Raw genomic sequence first — 20,083 nt, 5'->3', positions numbered from 1 at the left:
ATTCAATTTTCTTACTGTATTAGACAGACTTGCATGTTCTATTTTATTTTGCTTGGTAATTCACTTTGTTCTGTCTGTTACTACTTGGAACCACTTAAATCCTACTTTCTGTATTAATAAAATCACTTTTTACTTATTAATTAACCCAGAGTATGTATTAATAGCTGGGGGGGGGGGGCAAACAGCTGTGCATACCTCTCTATCAGTGTTATAGAGGGCAAACAATTTATGAGTTTATGTAATGAATGAGCTATTGATATTGTTTAAAATGATCTGGTGGAGACAGAGAAGATGGAGTAACCGTCTTAGCCGGTGATGACGACAAAATTGTTCATGGAACCATTGGAACTGGCTCACCTTCCTCCAAATACTCCCATGGGGCAGGTTGTCGATGGCTAGGTGATAGCAAATGGGGCTCATGCATCGATCCTGGGTGTCTAGGGTGGGACTCCCATGGTCTCCAGTATTGCCAGCAGAAGATCATCAGGATAGTCTCTTCCTCTGGTGTAACAATGTCCTGGAATAAAGAAGATCCTGATAGGAGGGATGAATGTGGCCAGATCAGATCAAAGGTCTCAGACCACGCTGGAGTATGAGGAAGGTCCACCTGCGGAAACTGTCGGAACCAGACCTTCCCCAGTCACACTGGAAGTCAGAGCCACATGGGACAGTGTTGATACAGATACAACATGGGATCTAGAAGTGGATAAGAGCTATTTATCTTGAGTCTTTGCCATCAGAGCTGTCAGATCCTTACCCTCGCACACCCCATCATCTCCTGCAGAGATTTGCTTTGGTCTTAATCCTTAGCGTCTGTTGGAATTAATCATTTCAAATATTGTTAATATTCTGGGAACTCAAACACCAATGTAACCATGAATTCCTTTATTAAATCTGAAAGCAAAAATGGTACTTTATGCAGTTGCTCTAAACGTGTCTAACATCCTAAAAATAAGCAGTCACTACATCCAATACAGTATTAATGTTTATAAGCATGTGATCAGTATACTTACAAATAGGCCAGACCTAGGGATGACCATCTCATTCTGGCATGCTCCAGCATGATCAGGTAGGGTCTGACAAAACCTTCAGATTCATGGCTCTCTTTATACCCTTCAGCTAACTAGCTTTAGCAAAAACCTAGTTTATCTGTGCTTCTTTCCATTCTCCAAGGCCTTCTCTTATCTTCTTTCTGCCCCCTCCCAGCCTTGCTTAGCAGCAGAACAGTGGGAAGGTTCGAGTTTGTTTCTTTTGAGACAATTTTTGTTTGTCGTATTACTGTAGCTCTTTTATTTTATAGTTATTTTTGGAACCGTATATCCTTCCCACATTAAAGTAACACTACTTACTATTCTCACAGCTTTCATTTACTTGCTGATTGGGGCCTTCTTTCTACTGGCCATGAACTATAAAGTGAAAGGTTTTTTCCCTTAACCAAATTTAAGATAGCTCTAATTTTTATCATCATCCTACAGCACCTGTGCACGCAGTCTCTTGCGACTTTGCCTGAGTCAGGGAGGAATCCTCTCTCTTCAGGACAGTTTTTGACAAAGATGACTTTTCCTTGTATCTATGAAAGTGCCCCTTACTCTCATGTGAAGCCCTCTCCTTAGTCTTAACAGTTTTAGCTTCCATTCCTGAAGTCATGCTTGGAGAGGTGCAGCCTGCTTCCTGAGACTGATGTATAGGTCAGGGGAGGAGGTTCCCAAGCCAAACCTGATTGGGGTCTCACTACCTTCTCCACCAGATATTTTCTAAGTTTTAGTTACTGACCCTCAAGTTCTGGGCAGAAAAGAATGGCAGATGCTGCAGTTGAAAGAGATATGAACCTCACCCAGGCAGCAGAGGCAGTGTTGATGGTTGTTGCTCGCAGAAAACAGTTTTGGAACACCAGGACCCTGGGCATAATCCCAGACTTCTGAAGCGGAAAAATTCTCCAGGGAAGGGAGACACTAACTACACTGTGCTAGAATAGACTATAAAAATGAAGTTATATACCAAGGGTTGGCAACCTTCAGCACACAGCCCATCAGGGTAATCCGCTGGCGGGCTGCGAGACGTTTTGTTTATGTAGATCGTCTGCAGGCATGGCCCCCTGCAGCTCCCAGTGGCTGCGGTTCACCATTCCCAGCCAATATATTTAGAGCAATGATATAGTAGAAAGAATCTTTCTTGTCCTGAGATCCTGACTCAGATTATGCCACGGTAAGAAGGAACTGGAGAGGCCTTAGCCCACACTACCCTTTATGCCCTTGTTTCAGAGCATAAGGAAAGATATGGCACATATATGGGCCAACAGACACTACTTGTAAAATCCTGGGCTCAGGCATATGCATATCCATTGGTGGAATACACAAGGACCACCACTCAAAGAAGAATCTAGTCCTAGCACTACCTATATATTAGACCCACCAACGCTTGAATATTTTAAGGCTTTTTAAAAAAAAAAAAAAGTTCTTATAAACAATTGTGTTGTTTGAATGAGTCACATAACATCGTTTCTTTGAACTGACAAGCATGAACGCGTTTGAGGGTGAAGAGACTTTTTACAGGTGCTTCTGTGCCTTTTCCAGCTATATCATCCTGAGCAATAGCTTGAGCAAAAACTGGTATATAAGCAATTGCATTTCTAAAGTTTTTTGAAGTGGGGTTTAAGATTGTTGGACAATGCCAAGAAAGTGTCCCTACTGCCCCCAATAGCCTCAAAAAAGCATGAATGATAAACACCTTAACCATTCCTGCACAAGACACGTCTTTGATTAATCAGGAGGAAAGTGATCTAGCTTCACCATGAAGGTAGACAAAGTTTTAAAAAGGTTCCTTCACATACAGTATTTTCAGCTGGAAGGAGACAAAAGTGTGTTGAGTATTCTGCATGCCTTTATATAATATGGAGTAAGTTACTCACTAAGACTTTTTTTTTTTTTTTTTTTTTTTTAAAACAGCAGTAAAATTTTCAAAATGGTCCTAAAGCCCATAGGATGCTAAATTCCATTTGCAGAAGTGACTTAGGCACTTGACTTCTTCCACTGGAAGCTTAAAAAGAATAAAGTTAAATTTGTGACTAAACTCTTACTTTTATAGCTCAGTTAAGTACCTTCCCACATTCAGGGGTCTAACTTTTACAAAAATTGTTGATGGATATGTATACAACAGCTAGGGTTTGAACTCCCACAGGAAAATAGAAAGGACATAGCTTCACATAAGAACAGACACATCCCAAACCAGTGGGAGTAAGGGTTTCACCTCTTCCTTTGAGAATCATAGGAAATCAGGGTTGGAAGGGACCTCAGGAGGTCATCTAGTCCAACCCCTTTCTCAAAGCGGGACCAATCCCCAAATCCCTAAATGGCCCCCTCAAGGATTGAGCTCACAACCCTGGGTTTAGCAGGCCCATGCTCAAACCACTGAACTATCCCTCCCCCAAGAGAAGATATTCAAATGCGGGGGGGGAGAGGGAGGGAGGGAAAAACCACACCAAGAGAATTACAACACTAAAACGAAGGACAGACTGGACTCCATGTGGGAGTCCAATTAAAATCTCTCCATGAAGATCCATGCTGTATGGCCCACACAGCTTAATGAAAAATATGGACCACAAAAGTTGGATGACACAGGTGACTGGCAATAGGACACAGATCAACTCACTGATTGAAATCTATGAGCAGTAAAAAGCCTTGGTGACCAACATCTCTGTAGTATGTACCCTTGCTGGAAGTCTCCACAAGTCAGAAATGAACCAGGGGGGGGTAGCAGATTGCAGTGTTATTAGCATTCCATGGCTACAGTTTGCCAAATTGACTATTATGCTCTGGACTTTTCTCCCAAGGACTAAAGGCAGTTCTAATTTAGTGTAACTTTAAAGAAGATAGAGTGGGATCTTAAGCTTAAGTTTACTAAAATGCCATCCTGATGATAACATCCACACTAGAACACTACTGTTAAATTTAGTACTGAAAGGCAGATTGAGAATACACCTTCTGACATGTTGCCTGTCTACATAATGGCTTCCAGGAACCACATCTGGAGAAAACTATTAGCGTACTTCATTTGTCCCCTGTATCCATTTTGCTTGCAGACAGCGTATTTAAATCGGTCCTTAGTTCTGTACTGTTGACTTTTCCTGTATGCAAATAACCCCTGTCCTATAGGGTTCTCAAACTTCATTGTACTATGACCCCCTTCTGACAACAAAAATTACTACATGACCCCAGAAGGGGGGACTGAAGCCTAAGCCCACCCAAGCCCCACTGACCCAGGCAGTGGGGTGAGGGGGAACCAAAGCCCCACTGCGCTGGGCAGGGGTGGGGTGTCAAAGCTGAACCTCAAGGGCTTCAGTCCCAGGCAGGGGGCCTACAACCTGAAGCCCTCAGGTTTCGGCCCTGGGCGGTGTGGCTTGGGTTTAAGCTTACACCTCAGCCCCAGGAAGGCTAATGCCAGCCCTGGCGCCCCCATTAAAACAGGGTTGTGATCCACGTTGGGGTCCTGACCCACAGTCTGAGAACCGCTGCTCTAGGAGATAAGTATTCTGCACTAAAGCACAAGGCTAAGAAAGGTGCAGTAGGTTTAACACAAACTACTCTAAAAACACTACGTTGTTCTAATACTTGTAGTAAACTTTAAGATCATTTGAAGTACCTATTAAAAAAATCCTCAGCATTATAGTGGCAGGTGTTTTTGTCCAGGTTTGGGAGTTTTACATTGTTATATGCCACTACCCTTAGTTTTGTAAGAGTGTTATGCTTGCTTTACTTCAGAAATATGTACACAATCTAAGACCATCACGCACACCCATCCTCAACATCACACCCATTAAACAGGATGAAGAAGTAAAGTTGAAATAGAAACCAGGGCTTTTTTTTTTTGGGGGGGGGGGGGGGGGAGAGAAGAAGACAACACAAAAACAAACTCACAAAGTCTTGTTGCCATGACAAAATATCTAAGCAATAAGACTTCATTAGAACCTTTGTCTTGGTTTGAATGTATTTTGCTGACGTCAAATCTTACAGGCCAGAACTCAACATGGCAAACGACAGTTCACCATGCTAAAATATCTTCCAATAATATGCAACATATATTCTACTGAAAGAATAATTTAATGGAATAAACTAATTTTGTGGGTATTTATGAAACCTTCGGCAAAAAACTGGGAATTCCATTTCTTCTAAGTAGCAGCATTACCAGTTAAGTTTGAGAACCCAATTGTTTCTATTAAAAAAATACAGCGGGTAACTAGTATTTAAGTACAGCATTTACACTCAGTTTGCGAGGCTCTTTTCTTTTAAAGGTTTGGAGTTGGCCAAAATATTAGCGCAGGAGAAAACTCAGTTACAGCAGTAGCATGGTTACATACAGGAAGTCAGCTTGGCATTTAACAAAATGGCGTTCAGTTCACAACAGTACACAGTATCTATTCAAAGCAAGTGTCCAACTCCAACATTTGGGTCTTCAAGCAGGAATCCTTCAAGAGAAGAGTAAACAGAGTCCTCTACCATTAAACAAACAAAGGTAGCAATAAGAAGCATTGCTTCCTAAGCCACATGCGTGTCAAGACTGACTACATCAGGGGTTCTCAAACTGTGGGTCGGGACCCCTCAGGGGGTCGCGAGCTGTCAGCCTCCACCCCAAACCCTGCTTTGCCTCCAGCATTTATAATGGTGTTAAATATATTTAAAAGTGTTTTTAATTTATAAGGGGGGGGGGGGGTCGCACTCAGAGGCTTGCTATGTGAAAGGGGTCACCAGTACAAAAGTTTGAGAACCACTGGACTACATTCTTTTGCTTTGATGTTTAAGGTACAAGTTTGGTAAACATGTTAGCATTTGTGAATGCAAGTTGTTACAGTCTACTTTTTTTTTTAATTAAAGTGAATGTAACATTGGCGAGTTACTAAGACTTGGACACTGAAATAATTTATCCACAGAACAGGTCACACGCTGGGCATTACATGTGCAAGCTTCCACAGTGCCCTTTCTAGCATGCCTCAACTCTGCCCTGGAAGTCAAACCTCTACCAGCCAGAGGGAAGTTCAGCCTCTCTGCCAATTACTTCTAAATATGACCTTGATTCTTTTTATATGAACACTGCCTGATAACTAGATTGGGACCTTCCAACTTCACATAGGCTACTGAACAGTTTTCAGATGGTGATGACCTGATCAATGACAACTTTGTATTTGAACCAGCAATCTAGAACGTGTTCTGTGGAACTATTATGCACAGGCTTTTAGAAGTGTTATACAGCTTGTGGCCATAATATTAAAAGCTAGAAACCTTTTACAGAATAACTTGCCAGTTGCACAGTATTACACACAATTTTTGGCAATTTTAATTTAAAAGATGTCTGTTCTATTTCTAAATTCTGTTATAACAGGTCATTAGATGTATAGGGTTATTAGATCCAGTTTTAGTGTTATAGTATTAGTTGGTCAGATTAATATATATTTTTTCATTTGTGAAAATACACCAGCACAGGTATATGAATGCAAATAAGATCAATTTAATCTACATGAAGACATGCTCTCACTTTCCAGAGGGATACACTTGTTTCCTTTCACTTTCAAATTAGAGTACTGTAGATTTACAAAAGAAAATATTTACAGGTTAAAGTATGTTAAGCAAGACTTGTAAGAATGTTTTCCATGGAGGATATATTTTTCTTGCTTAATTTTCAAAAATAAATAGAGGCTTTCAACTGAAAGCATTTATTTTCCTAGTTATCTGAAGTGGCGTCTAGGGCGGGGGAAAAAATGCTTCAGACTTTTCATAGTCCACTTCGTTACATAAAACATCTCCTGTCCCAATGTTTGCTCAAATCCAAGTGATATTTTCTTCCCATGAAATATGACTGGAGCTTTCATTTTATTTTCAGCAATTCAGTCTGTTTCCATGGCAGCACTGCGGGATTCCTTAGCTACCATGAGTCGCATTAGCTGACTGTGGAATTTCTCAATCTTCTTTACATCTTGAGCCTGGTCTGTTCTATATAGCAGACACTGTCAAAAGAAAGTTACTGACTGTCAGGTTTTATTTCAAGCTATTTAAATCTGTGATTTATAGTTTCAATATTAATTTCACATATTTCTGACACCAGAAAGCTTACACTACAAAGTGAAAGACTTCAAGGACTCTGATCAGTGCCATCTGTACTGTGTCCCACACTTGAAGAGGCAATATAAAGCTACCCTTAAACTTCCAACTCTTATTACAACAATTTACTCAATTTTTTTATATTATATATAAAATAAAATCAATCAATTTCCCTTTGGGTTCCCCATATAATGTGTCTGTGTTAACACTGCAAACTCTTAATGCCAGGGACTGCTTTCTGTTTGGAAAGTTACCGAGCATACAGTTTGCACTTAGAACTCCACTGTTATAAAGCCTCATTGTAACTTGCAAAATCTTGGGTGCCATAAGGCTAGCATTGAATACAGTACATTGTAATCAATGTTGTATACAGATAAAATTCTAAAGATATAATCCGTGTAACACTAAAAGAAAACAATCTGGAATAAATTAAATATATGCCTACTAAACATTTTTAATATTGACATTCCTTAGAGCACCATGTGTAACATTCTGGATAATAAAAGCAAAAAGAGTCCTGTGGCACCTTATAGACTAACAGACGTATTGGAGCATGAGCTTTTGTGGGTGGTGCATGCATCCGAAGAAGTGGGTATTCACCCACGAAAGCTCATGCTCCAATACGTCTGTTAGTCTATAAGGTGCCACAGGACTCTTTGCTTCTTTTACAGATGCAGACTAACACGGCTACCCCTTTGATTCTGGATAATGTTAAACGGTTGTAGTTTACATCCACTCAAAACTCAGATTAATAGTTTTGTCTTTCCCCTTTAGCAATGTGCTATACAGATTTACATTCTATTTGAAGTGTGAATATTCTAGCGGTCAGATAAAGTTTAACGAGCTTTCTTCCCTCAGTAACTTGTCTTATGATTATACAAGCACTACTGTGCTTTCAAGTATCTTCTACAAAGAACCACAGACCAGTTGGTTAGCACAAAAACCCTTGAACTACAGTCTAATTGTTCAATGAAAAATTTAAGCAGGATACAAAAGACTGAGGTTTGATACAGAGAAATGGTGTATTTTAAAACTAAAGGGGGTTTATATGGATTCTCTTTTGCCTAAATTTTCCTGCAAAGGCTAAGGTCTCTTTTCATAATGAGAGGAGTTCTCAATAAAAAACAAACAAACAAAAAAAATCTCAGCAGCAGGCCAAAAGCTGCCCTGTGATGGAAGAAATTATTGTGGTAACACATGAAACAGATTCTTTCCTGTTGTATTCTGTAATCACCAAAGCAGATTTTTTGAACCTGAAATTATTCTTTCCTTGTGTTTCCCCAGCTTAGATCTTCATACTTTTAGGGATATACTTATTTTGTCACTAGCAGTGCTAGATTAAGCATTGCTTAGAAGTGAATAAAAGTTAAGATTTTGTGTCTTTGGAGTTAGTGCATTGTCTCTATGCTCTATAGGGAAATACCTCCTGATAAGTCTTGAAGGATCAGAGAACCACTTTGTTGATTAAGATAAGGAGAAGTTCTCTTCATGTGAGGTTTTCCCTCCCCATTGCACATTAAGGACAGAAGTAGGATGCCACTGTCTGATCATCATGATTACATACTAGACACTAGTACTGATACATGGCAAACTGGAATTTTAAATTTACTGCAGCTGGAGGCCACAAATGCTTTTGTTTGCCTAAGAGGCAGCTCATGGATTTGGGGATACCAGCTGAAACAGCAGGTGACTTGGAATACAGCCAACATTTCCGTCAAGAATGATTAGTTCCCTCTGCCTGTATAGCATGAATACAGCAACAACCCAGCTGTCCAGATTGATTTAGCAAAGGAACAAAAATAGAAAGCTTCAGTCTCCAGGGCTGTCAATACAGCAGCTTTACCCACATTAAGTTCACATTAAAACTTCTTTAAACTGAGGCATGCAGTACAGAACCTAGTTCAGTCTTTCCACAGCTATACTGCCTCTGCAGAGCCAACAGCAGTAAAACTTGCCTTTGTCAGTAAAGTTGACTACACTGACTTGGTTACACAAGCAGATGAGCGTAAAAAGGGGCTGTTTTAAATGCATGTAAGCTCAGGATTCCACTTACCCCAAATTTCCTATTTTGTGGGATTTCTCCTAACAAATCTGTCTTTTCAATTAACAATGCCCCTAATTCAACATCCCTCTGGCCTTCAGAGCCCATCCCTTGTACTGTAATTAGCCACCCACAAATGCCTGACTATTTCTCCTCCACAGTCTGGACTCTGACATGGACCAACTCTTCTAGGAAGAATCTGCACAGACTAGGTGGATTTAGTTTGCCTCATCCCTGAAGAAACAGTATCTTAAAAGGCAAACTACTAGCAATATGTACTATTGGACTGTTACACATGTCCTGTTCTCCCTTCTTTATTGTTCTGTGTGTTGCCCTTTCCTCTTGCTCCTACCCTTCCTTTCCTAAACATCCCTCCAGTGTGTTTGGACAGAAGTCAGCTAGAGGAGACACTAAATACTACAGCCTTTTAAAAAAACCCTGCTGTATTCTAATTCAGGGGAGGAAAGGTTACAAAAATGTGAGAAATACTCCCAAGAGATGCCACTGAACATATAGCTGGTCATATGGTATGGTCATAAAAGATGCAGGTTCTAACATCAACTTTTGAATTCAGTCTGATATATTGGGGTTATACAGGACATTCAGGTAACAGAAGTAGGCTTAAATTTGAAAGAACTATTGACCCCTCCTTAGAGAACAGCCTAAGACTGGACAACACTTCCTACCCCCAACTTCTCCCCTGCCTCCCATTGCTCCAGACCTCCGTAATATCCCCTGCAACTCTTGAGTCCAGCTCCTACTGCCCCTCAATCTTTCCATCCACCTTTTAGTGTGTCTGCTGCTCCTCAATCCCTGTGTCCTGTCTAGCCCCTAAACCAGAGTGACAGCCATTTTACCTGTAGGCATAGCTGTAGTTTAACTGAAAACAGTGGGAAGTGGCAGCCAGCTTTATTAACGGCAGCTTTTCCGCATGCAGATGGGCTGCCATTTCCCTACTGTCTATCTTGCTAGCTTCAGCCCCATTGACAGTAGCAGGAGATGGGGCCACTTTGAGTAAGGGAAATTTTGTGAGTTGGCAGCCTTTCATTATGTTTTCAGACAAGTTAAACACCCAAAGAAATCACAAGAGTCATGATAAAATTATGAGAGTTGGCAATACTGCATTCATGGAGACCCCTATGAAAAGTGGAGTAGCCAGATACCTGGATAATTTCTCCAAGCTTCTGGGGGTGGGGCTGGGTGAGAGGCTCCATGTCTAGAATTTTGTGTTTGTTTGCTGTTTGAAGTTTGTCTTTTCCTCACTTCCATGAGGTTTTTTTATTGTATTATAAAACATACTCCTCTGAAAGTCTACCTTATTTACATTTTATGCCAACAAACAAACGTGTACATTAAATATTTAAAAGTTTTAGACTTTCAGGACAGTTCAATACTAGAAATTTTTGCCAATATAACATCCGGAAGGGGTGGGGGGTCTTTTTTTTGGAGGGGTGGACAACATTTCTATGCTGGCAAAAGCCCTAGTGCAGATGGAGTTATAATACTATAAAAGCGCTTTTGCCAGTAAAGCTTATTTTACACAAACCAGTGTAAGTTATACTGCCAAAAGCCCTTTTATGGTGGTTTAAGCTGTATGAGGGTTTGCCAGAATAGCTATACCAGCAAACCTTTTCTAGTGTAGACCTAACCTTATTCATTTCCCCTCTCTCTGGTAGTGGTTCTTTAGTTTGTGTGGTAATGAGAAAAAACAAAGAAAGGAGTTACCTTTAACTGCAAGACTTTTATACAAGCAAAATAAGAACAGCAGCATTTTCAGTTATATCCCTCAAAAGAAACCCAGTAAGTTCCCTTAAAGTTAAATAAGGGCCCAATCCTATGCCCTTTGAAATCATTAGGAACTTTGTCTCAGACTCAATGGGTGCAGAATGGGGTACCAAGCTAGCATCAGAGGCTCTCAAACACACACTCTGAATACAAGAAGCTTGGTGGTTTGAGAAAGTTAACTTACAGAACCATCTATATATGAAGTTCTCAATAGCAATTTTTACTCTCAATCAAATTAAATGATAGACTGTCTTAAAATGCAAGCTTGTAGAATCAAGCTCTACAGTCAACATTCTTTACTTACAACTACATCATCTGTTACTTTGATACACAGATTCCCATCACAGTGTCGGTATTTAAGAACCACACGCACCTGAAATGAGAAAACATTTTAGGAATTACTGATAGACAAGGTTTTCACATCACACAAAGATTTTCTAGCATAGACCAACTTAATATTTAAAAAAGTGTTATTTTACATTTCATTCAGTTTGGTCAAGGAAACTACTTGTCAATTCATGATCCATTTCACTTAGCACCCACACATTACCAAAATGTTTACTGTTTGATTCCTCAATGCTCAGGAAAGTTTTCATTTCAACAAAAAGTGGGGTTTGCTCACCTGCTGCTTCTTCTCCCCCCCCCCTTTTTTTTTAGTAGATTATGTTTAACAGTACTGTACTTGCTTTTTATTTGCGTGGTTGAGGGGTTAGTTCATAACTTTGGTGTTCATAACGGAGGTTCTATTGTTAGAATATCAGCATGGTTATATCCAAATCAGATTGGGGGGAAATAATTTTTTATATACACCACCACTCCCCAGGTGTCCAACACGGAGTCAGGGACTGCTTTGGGTCTGGTATAAGAGGCTATGGGGGAAAGGAATGTTACAAGTTTGATACCAAGGATACATCTACACAGCAAAGAAAAATCTGTGGCTAGTCTGTGCCAGCCAGCTCAGGCTGTTTCATTGCTGTGTAGACTTCTGGGCTACGGGATGATCCCATCCCACAGGATCCTAGAGCCCAGGCTCCAGCCCAAGCCCAGAAGCCTACACAACAAGGAAACAGCCCTGGCACAGGCTAGCAACAGGGTTTTTTTTGTTTTGCTGTGCAGACATTCCCCAAGAGATATAGGTAGGATGGGGGGAGGATTAATTACAACTGGGAATTACCCAGTTACCCATTTGGTTTGTGGGATGGAGATCATTATGGGACTGGCTCAGAAAAGGGACCAGAAATGCTACGATCATCACATGCTTAAGAGGAATTTTTTACCCTAAGTCAGGATTTGTCTCAAACATTGTCACTAACATACAAGGAAAGCTGCCAGGCTCCCCCACTCTCATGTCTCCAAGAGGCCTGAGGTCAAGAAGACTAGATAGGTAGTGTAATAAGAAACTGGTATGGTCAACTACTTTCTACAACAGTTTTAAGATCAAATGGTCCTTGTTGCAAGCCAAATAATCCATGGCATCTGCAATACACTTAGTGATATCTTCAGGGAACAAGGACAACTTCATAAAGGGGAAATAATTTTATAGGAGACCAATTAAAACTGTTGAGACATCCCTTCTCTCCCCACTGCCATGTTAGTGGGGACATATACTAAATAAATCTATGCTTAACTTAAAATGTTCCACTCAACTTTTCAGAGCGATTTTCACATTGGAATGACTTGAAAAATTCACTTTTGCTACTGGCTGTGGTAAATGTGGAAGGGGTCAGCTCACCATTATGCTATTCATTTCTGCAGTATCTAAACCTTAATATTAAAAAGGTTTTAGCCACTGTGGTAAAGAAATCCTTTCAAATACCAACCAATGAAGTTATTTGAGTTTGAGAGTCTGTGGGCAGATTATTCCAATGCCTCTGCTGTTAATAGTTTTCCCGAGCAGAAACTGATAAGGCTATCCGTTTCAAATCTGCTAAAATCAGAACCCTATAGACAGCAATGAAATCAGAAAGAATTCTCAATTTCACTCTGCTGCTTCTTGGAAAAGAGGGAAGCACTTTGAAGAAATTGCCTTCTCTATGATATCTCCAGCTATTGAGGGCATCTGCCCTCTGATTAAGTCTGTCTGCAGCCTTGGATCTTTTTGGATTCCTCAATGTATTCAATACCCTAAAACCATTTTGACAAAAGAAGTCCACTTCCATCTACATCTGGCCAGAAGACTGTACTCCATCCTATTGAATGCAGAACTGGCCATGGTGATCCATGCACTTGTGACCTCCAAGTTTGATTTCAACTCATTTCTAGAAATGAAGCCATATACACCTTGAAAAAGTTCCATGGTACAGGACACAGCAATCTGGTCATTAACAACATGCAACCCTGGTGCTTCACTCTCTGCAATGGCACCCCATTAAATACAAAAAGCAGTTCAAGGTCCCGGTCATCTTAGTTCCTCCTCACAGGACTGGCCTTAGTTGAGGGAGAGGCAATCTCTTGAGTAACTATGACAGCTACGTTCCTATTTTTAATTTCTAAATACTTTTGAAGCACTCTGATACTACAGTGATGTGTCCCATGTGATTACTTAGAGGAGATGGAGGGATAGAATAGCAGAGATTATTAGACCAGCCAAAGGAGGACTCCCCCCACATAGCAAAGCAGTGAAAACTCCCCATCCTTGCAGAAGTCAGGTGGTTCTGGGATATATGGGAGAAGATAACTGCTTCTTTCCAGAAGCCAAAAGGACAGCTGTGTGGGTAGGAAAGTTTATTTGCAACTATCTATCAGACACTTACTAGTCAGTGACAGAAAGACTCCTGAGCAAGGTTCAGGAACAGCATCTCAGAAGAACCCCAGCACGCTCTCCTTCACAAGTACTAGTATAAACAGATTTTTACCAGCACCTTACTGGCTCTCCTCCACCATGAGCTTCCACATCAGCCTCTGGCCGGTAGGTGTCCAGTAAGTTTTGTAAATCCTGACTATCAACATTGAAATAATCTTAAAAACCAGATAATTATTTGTTCTGGCACAAGATAATTCCTGAAGAAATTTTGGAAAATAAGGGTATAATCCAAGTACCTAAAGCAGTTAGTTTCTTGTTTATGAAGATATCCTTTAAACAGGTTTAACCCAGTATGCAATATTATGCAAGACGACATTTGCATATAATGGAACCTAGCAATTACTATCCTCCTTTTCTTTTCAAGAGAAGGAATCTAATAAACTGGAGCTATACGGGCCTTAGTATACCCACAAGACAAAAATATTTAATCCCAGCCAACCCTCGAACATATTCTCCATCGGACTGAATTTCTATTTTACAACACAGCCATACCGCCAAGTAAGCAAATGCACAACACATTTAAATAAGTTGCCATCTCTTTGCATACATAGGTCACTATAATAACTTTTGAAATGTTTCCCACAAACCACTTTCAGCATTTGCCAAATCAAATCTTAAATGCCTGCTTACTGAAAAGAATTATGCTTTAATGTATCAGTTACCAATGAGCATAAAAGATTTTTTTTTAACTCCTTTCTTTCCTCCCTGCCATTGAAACTCCCCCCCCCCCCTAAAGAATATTAGCATAGACCTTGAAAAATCCACTCATCCATAACAAGTAGGAAGCTTCCCTGGCAAGTGCCATCAACTTCCACAGAATTTAAAAGAATTATATTTCTAATTCTTATAATTTAGTTATATTATAACTAAATGTAAGACAATGCAATGCTATTTTCCTATGTCTGCAGAGAATAGTTCCAATACCCCTCATGTTGCTCCTAGTTTCACTCTGCTGCCTTGGGAAAGCTAAGGGCTGACCACCTTTGGAATTCCTATTCAGAACTCTTTGGGAAACAGTTAAACTGACAAGTATCAGGTCAATTTCATACTGCTGTAGCTCAGCAAAGCTGAGCAGAGGCAGACACTGGGGGAGTAGTCAAGCAGAAACTTGACAAGAAGCAAAGTGGGGGCTGACCTGCCCCTGGGAGCTAAAAAACTGAGGAAACAGGTAAGATAGAGATAATGCCTCCACTACATAAGCAAAGAGCTTGAGGAGGGGGTAGAGTAGGACAGACCCTACCCACTTTCACAGTGAAACACCGCTCTGGAGGGGATGGGAGTGCAGAGGAAAAGGCCTCAGAAGAATGTTCCTTTCCAGCAACCCAAACAGGTTTGGCCAGAGAGGGGGGTGTAGTAGATTTATTGAACTCCTGCTGTGCGGGGGGGGGGGGGGGGGAGGAGGGGGGAGAGGAAGAGAGGAGAAGTAGTGCTGGAATTTAGTTTCACTTGAGCACTGTTCCTGGACAGTAGCTCTTTTCCTCCCCAACCTCATTGTCACCAGGGTATAACTAGGCTTTAGTCCTCCAGACTGGTGTCCAGCAAAATTACAATCCAGGTGTTTGGGGATAGGGACAAATGTATTGTTTGGATGAGTGGAAGAGTACTGTGGTGCATGTATATACAAGGAAAGAGAAAGATGTGACAGAAAAAGGGAGAAAATATGGGGAAGGGAGAACACAATATAGGAAAAGATCAGGAAGAGCAAAAACGACAAACAATAAAAGGAACAACAAGGAAAAAAGCTTGGAATGATGTCAAAGTATGACAAAAGCAAGGGCAGTTAAATATATTTTGCAAATTTAAATGTAACAAGTTGTAATATACACATCAGGGTTTGTGGCTTTGGAGGCCACAGCTACAGGAGCAAGGCAGCATATGTATTGTTCACTCTGGCTCACAGGTTTCAAGTAAATTTTTCCAAGCTCTAAATTAGCAAGTACAAGGGCAACAGCAGAAAAAGCACTGCACACTGGATTCTTGGGGCACACTAGATCAAACATAACAGTCACCAGCCAAACTTTGGTCAGACTGACATTGTCAGTCAACGTTAAAACGGTTAATGCTGCATTTTGTCAGTTATGGTGTCACTGTAGGTGGACATTCCCACTAAGATTTCCATGTAACCCAAATGGAGAAACAATTTCCTTATAAACAAACAGTAGTAACAGTACATAGATTCCACTCTGCTCCACAATCACCTATTCAAAACTCCATTTGAGGCTGGTGCAGTGTCATTGTCATGTGACAGACAATGAAATGGATTGGATTGGATGTAATGCAGCCAATCTAAAAATGAACATTACTTCAATGGAAAAATGGAGCTATTGAACTGGTTATAGTATTGCACAGGACTTGCCTATACAACAGCTGCTATTAAAAAAAAAAAAAAAAACTTTGCTACTTATTGCAATAATATCAACCTTATCTCAAGAAAATAAAAACATCCTATTCCTAGAAGGCAATAGCAAGAAATTTAATGTAACCATTTCCTTTTTGAAGTATTAATGCCAGATTTAAAATGCAAAAAAGCAGATATACAGAGATATTGGACCTCAACATTAATTTCTCTGTTCAAGAATTAGAGAAAGATTCTCAACCCTGCTCAAGGTGTAGTGAGCAATATATCACTAGAAGGAATTATTCCAATAATTACTTTTGGGAGACCCACACTATTCTAACAGCAGGTACTGACTAGGAAACTGTTGAGTTTAGTAATCCTTCCTGAAGTCACTTCATTTTCCTGAAGAAGTTGCATAACTTGAGTTATACTGCACACAATAATGGTATCCTCTGCATTACTGTGAAGGAACAAACGGGCCAAAAGATGGAACTACCATATTGAAATTCACCAAAGCTTCTAACAAAAGTAACAATACATACATTCTGTATTTAAAGCTTTAACACATAAATAGTGTGGCACTGATCCTGAACATGCTATGTTCAAATACAGCTATCAGACCAGTTACCAAAACATCAAATATGACTACAGCTACAACATTTAAGAGGGCCAAGCGTGCTATATGACCCATTTTGGCATCAGATGGATTAAATGATGTGTTGCTACAATAAAAAGGTTTATTAAAGTAAGTTTTAGTTAATAAATAATTCTTTACCATTTCATTTAACAGTTTGTTACAAAATTAGATTTTGCTTTAAGATAAAATTATCTGAATAATTAGGATATATGTCACAATATTAAAAGACAAAGAGCTAAATATATACAGCTTGACTGAGTGATCATTAATGCCCATATTTTCCATATAGGCAGCCCATTGGGCCGACATGGAGCCCCACTTTAGTCGATGAGGTCTGCCTATGAACAGCCCCATTAAAGGATATGGGTGTAAGGTGGCTCATGATAATCATTCAAGAGTATTTGAAAGTACAAATAATTTCTCCCTTCTCAGTGTTAAGTCTAAGGTAGTATAACTAGAAGTAATGGAGTAAAACTAAGACAAGCGCATTAAGACTATTATGAAACAAAAAAAAAACCCTTCCAGATAGTGAGATGGGGCGAGTCGTTGTTATGAAGCTTTGCGCGCAACAGAAGCAAGACCGGCGACTCCAATATCGGAAGAACCAATCCCGCCTCACCTCATGGGAGGGAGGCCGACACACCAGATCTAGGGCTTTAAGAGTTTGTGTGTTTGGAGGAATAAGTAAGACCAGAAGAACCAGTATGAAGACCAAAGAGCAGACTGCATCGATGGCTTCGTGGCATATCAGCGTCCCGGGCAGATTCACGTCTCATGGACACTACACGGTTGCCAGGCTGCCCCGGGGGTGGGCTATTCCTGTCACGCCACCTGAGGCGAGTCAGGCTCTTCCCAGCGGCAGACAACTCTGTTGGGAGACCCCGGGCTCTGCTCTGCTCGGGAACGCAGCAAGTGGCTGGCTGGGGGAGGCGCCCCACGCAGGCACCCGAACCGGTGTCTCCGGAATCGCTGGGCTCCCAGTCAGCCCAGCCTCCGGCCACTTCTAGGGGAGCTCGCTCGCTAGTCCAGGACCCGCAAGGCAGGCGCCTCGCCCGCACAAGCCGGTCTCTAAAGGGGACCGGGCCCACCCCCTAGGCGCTCTGCGCCCGCCCTCCGTACCTTCATGGGATCGGCGAGGTAGAGCTTTTCGGCAGCACGGGTGAACTCCTCCCAGGTCTGGTAGTGCGGCATGGCGGGAACAGATCCTCCGGGCCGGCTCAGACTCACTCTCACAACTCAGCACCCCCTCCCTAGCGCACACGCAGCAAGATGGCGCGGGGGGGGGTGGAGTGAAGCTCTGTATCGCGCCTCTCTAATGGATGGCAAGAACAGACTGTCCAATCGCAAAGCGCATTATTGAGCGGTCCCCTCCGCTGATAACGGAAGTGCGGGAACGGGGAGGGTCTATCCGGCTTACGGAGAGTTGCTGCTCTAGGCTCACGTGTCACAACGCCACTTGTAGGCCTGGCGGAACAAAACTACCCGGGCAGCTTCCTCCTCCCAAAGAGCCCCTCCCGTCTTGCTGCCTGCAGGGGGGCAAGCGCATTCATTGGCTACTGCGCCGCCCAATCAGGACGGGAGCTGTTATGCCGATAATAACTGTAAGCCTGAGGCGTGAAGGCGGCTCCTGATGCTGCTGGGGGGCTCAGGTCTGTATCCCTCAGCCCGGCCTCGAAGCTGCTGTATTCTTGCGGGCCCCAGCCCGGGTGAGTGGCAGAGCACGGGTGTGCCGCTGGGTTGGGGCTCAGGCCCGGGGCGCGTGGCTTTGAGTCCCTGCCCTTGGGGCTCCCAGCTGCCGACTCTAGCACCTTCCTGGGGAGCTTTGCAGAGTGGGTGTCTCTATGGCCGCCCCAGCTGCTAGGGTCAGGAGACTGAGTGAGAATCTGTTCTAGTTCACATCAAACTGTGTTTTCTGTCCTGCTTCCTGCAGAAAAAAATCTTGAAACTGTGAAGTGACTACAGCCCGAGGGCTCAGAAAACAGAAACAGACCAAGTTTTGTTTTGTTTTCGGGGGGGATGCTTTTGAAACATTTGGTGTTGGCAATACTGGGCTCCTGTGCAGGTTCATATGCCTTTGGACTCCATATCAGTTTAAAAGCCCATTGCCTCAGGTTTCTGGCTTAGATTTGAACCCTGGCCTTAAAGAAGGTAGGTTCTGCTCTGGGTGAATGATAACATGGGGCAAACAGGGAGGAAATCCCTGAAGGGATGATATTAAAAAAAATATGGCCTCAAAGGAGAGAGGCCTTGCAGAAAGATAGTGAAGGAGCAAGTCTGTGTGGAAAATGGGAAAATGTGGAGGGGGTGAGGGAGGGTGGGCTTGTGGGGAGTGAACATAAGAACTGCCATACTGAATCAGACCAAAGGTCCATTTAGCCTAGTATCCGGTCTTCATCCACAGAGGATAATGCTAGGTGCCCCAGAGGGAATGAACAGAACAGGTAATCATCCAGGTAATTGCCCAATCCCAGCTTCCTAGTGAGAAGATGAGAGAGCAAGGTCTGTTGAGAACTGAGAACATGGGGCCACAAGAGAGCCAAATCTGGATTTAAACATTGTAGTAACTAGCAAACATGATCACAAAAGTTATATAAACCCTGTGAAATGGAAATGGATTTCTTTTAAAGTTGAATATATTTCAAGTTTTCCCAAGTTGGAAGGCCCCTCATTAAGCTGGAACTTGGCTATGTGCAGAATAGATTTTTTTTTTTTTTTTTTTTTGGACACACATCACTGGTTTTTCTGTTTAGCTCAGAAACACATCAGCCACAGCTATTTCAAAGGCTTGACTCGCAGCAGACACTGTGTCTCAGGCTTAAACTGAAATTAAAGCTGCTAATTTCAGCAAGAGACTAGATGTTATAGAATTATAGTGCTCCTAGGGACTCCTGGTTTTTTTTTCTAAATTCATTTAACACTGATTAATTTTAATTTAAAAAACAAAAAGCAGGAACAATCATTCATGTTTTTCCCCTGTTTAATTTTTTTAAAATTTAATTTTTCTTCGGCTTACTGATCTGTGATTGTTACCCCCATAATTGCAGAGGTAGAGACCATGGCCAATCAGATTGCTTCCTTTGACCTGCCCATGTTATAAAGCTCATCTAATTGCCCTTTTAGAACTAACAAACAAGCAGAAATAGTAGTGATCTATTATCTGCCTTAGGGGGATATACTTAAAACCCCAAACTCCCAGATCTGAATCACAATGGAAGCTGTTATTTCAGGTTACTTATATTGAAATGAACAAACCTCAGTGGTGTGGCCATGTAAACAACTAGGAAAGCAGCTAGCAGTGTGGGTCTACAAATATGAGAGGACAAATTAAGCAGAGCAGCTCCAGACTCCACTAATAAAATGAGGAAATGCTAGCTGTGGTTTTGCTGACCAT

At 41.6% G+C, this 20,083-nt stretch overlaps 1 protein-coding gene across 1 annotated transcript; it reads right to left on the bottom strand.

Annotated features, from left to right (window-relative positions):
- Window positions 1-6,478: 6,478 nt before the first annotated feature.
- On the bottom strand, window positions 6,479-18,010 carry SRP9 (signal recognition particle 9). The gene is made up of 3 exons (XM_065400781.1): window positions 17,812-18,010; window positions 11,219-11,287; window positions 6,479-6,994 (listed from the first exon to the last, which is right to left on the bottom strand). Exons 1-3 carry the CDS (start codon window positions 17,881-17,883, stop codon window positions 6,875-6,877), a joined length of 261 nt encoding a protein of 86 aa, XP_065256853.1. The 5' UTR covers window positions 17,884-18,010; the 3' UTR covers window positions 6,479-6,874.
- Between the last annotated feature and the right edge of the window lie 2,073 nt (window positions 18,011-20,083).

The sequence above is a fragment of the Emys orbicularis genome, chromosome 3 (genome assembly GCF_028017835.1).
Source record: "Emys orbicularis isolate rEmyOrb1 chromosome 3, rEmyOrb1.hap1, whole genome shotgun sequence".
Classification (NCBI taxonomy): domain Eukaryota; kingdom Metazoa; phylum Chordata; order Testudines; family Emydidae; genus Emys; species Emys orbicularis.
The sequence above is the reverse complement of the archived record's forward strand: the minus strand, read 5'-3'. Positions and strand labels throughout refer to the sequence as shown.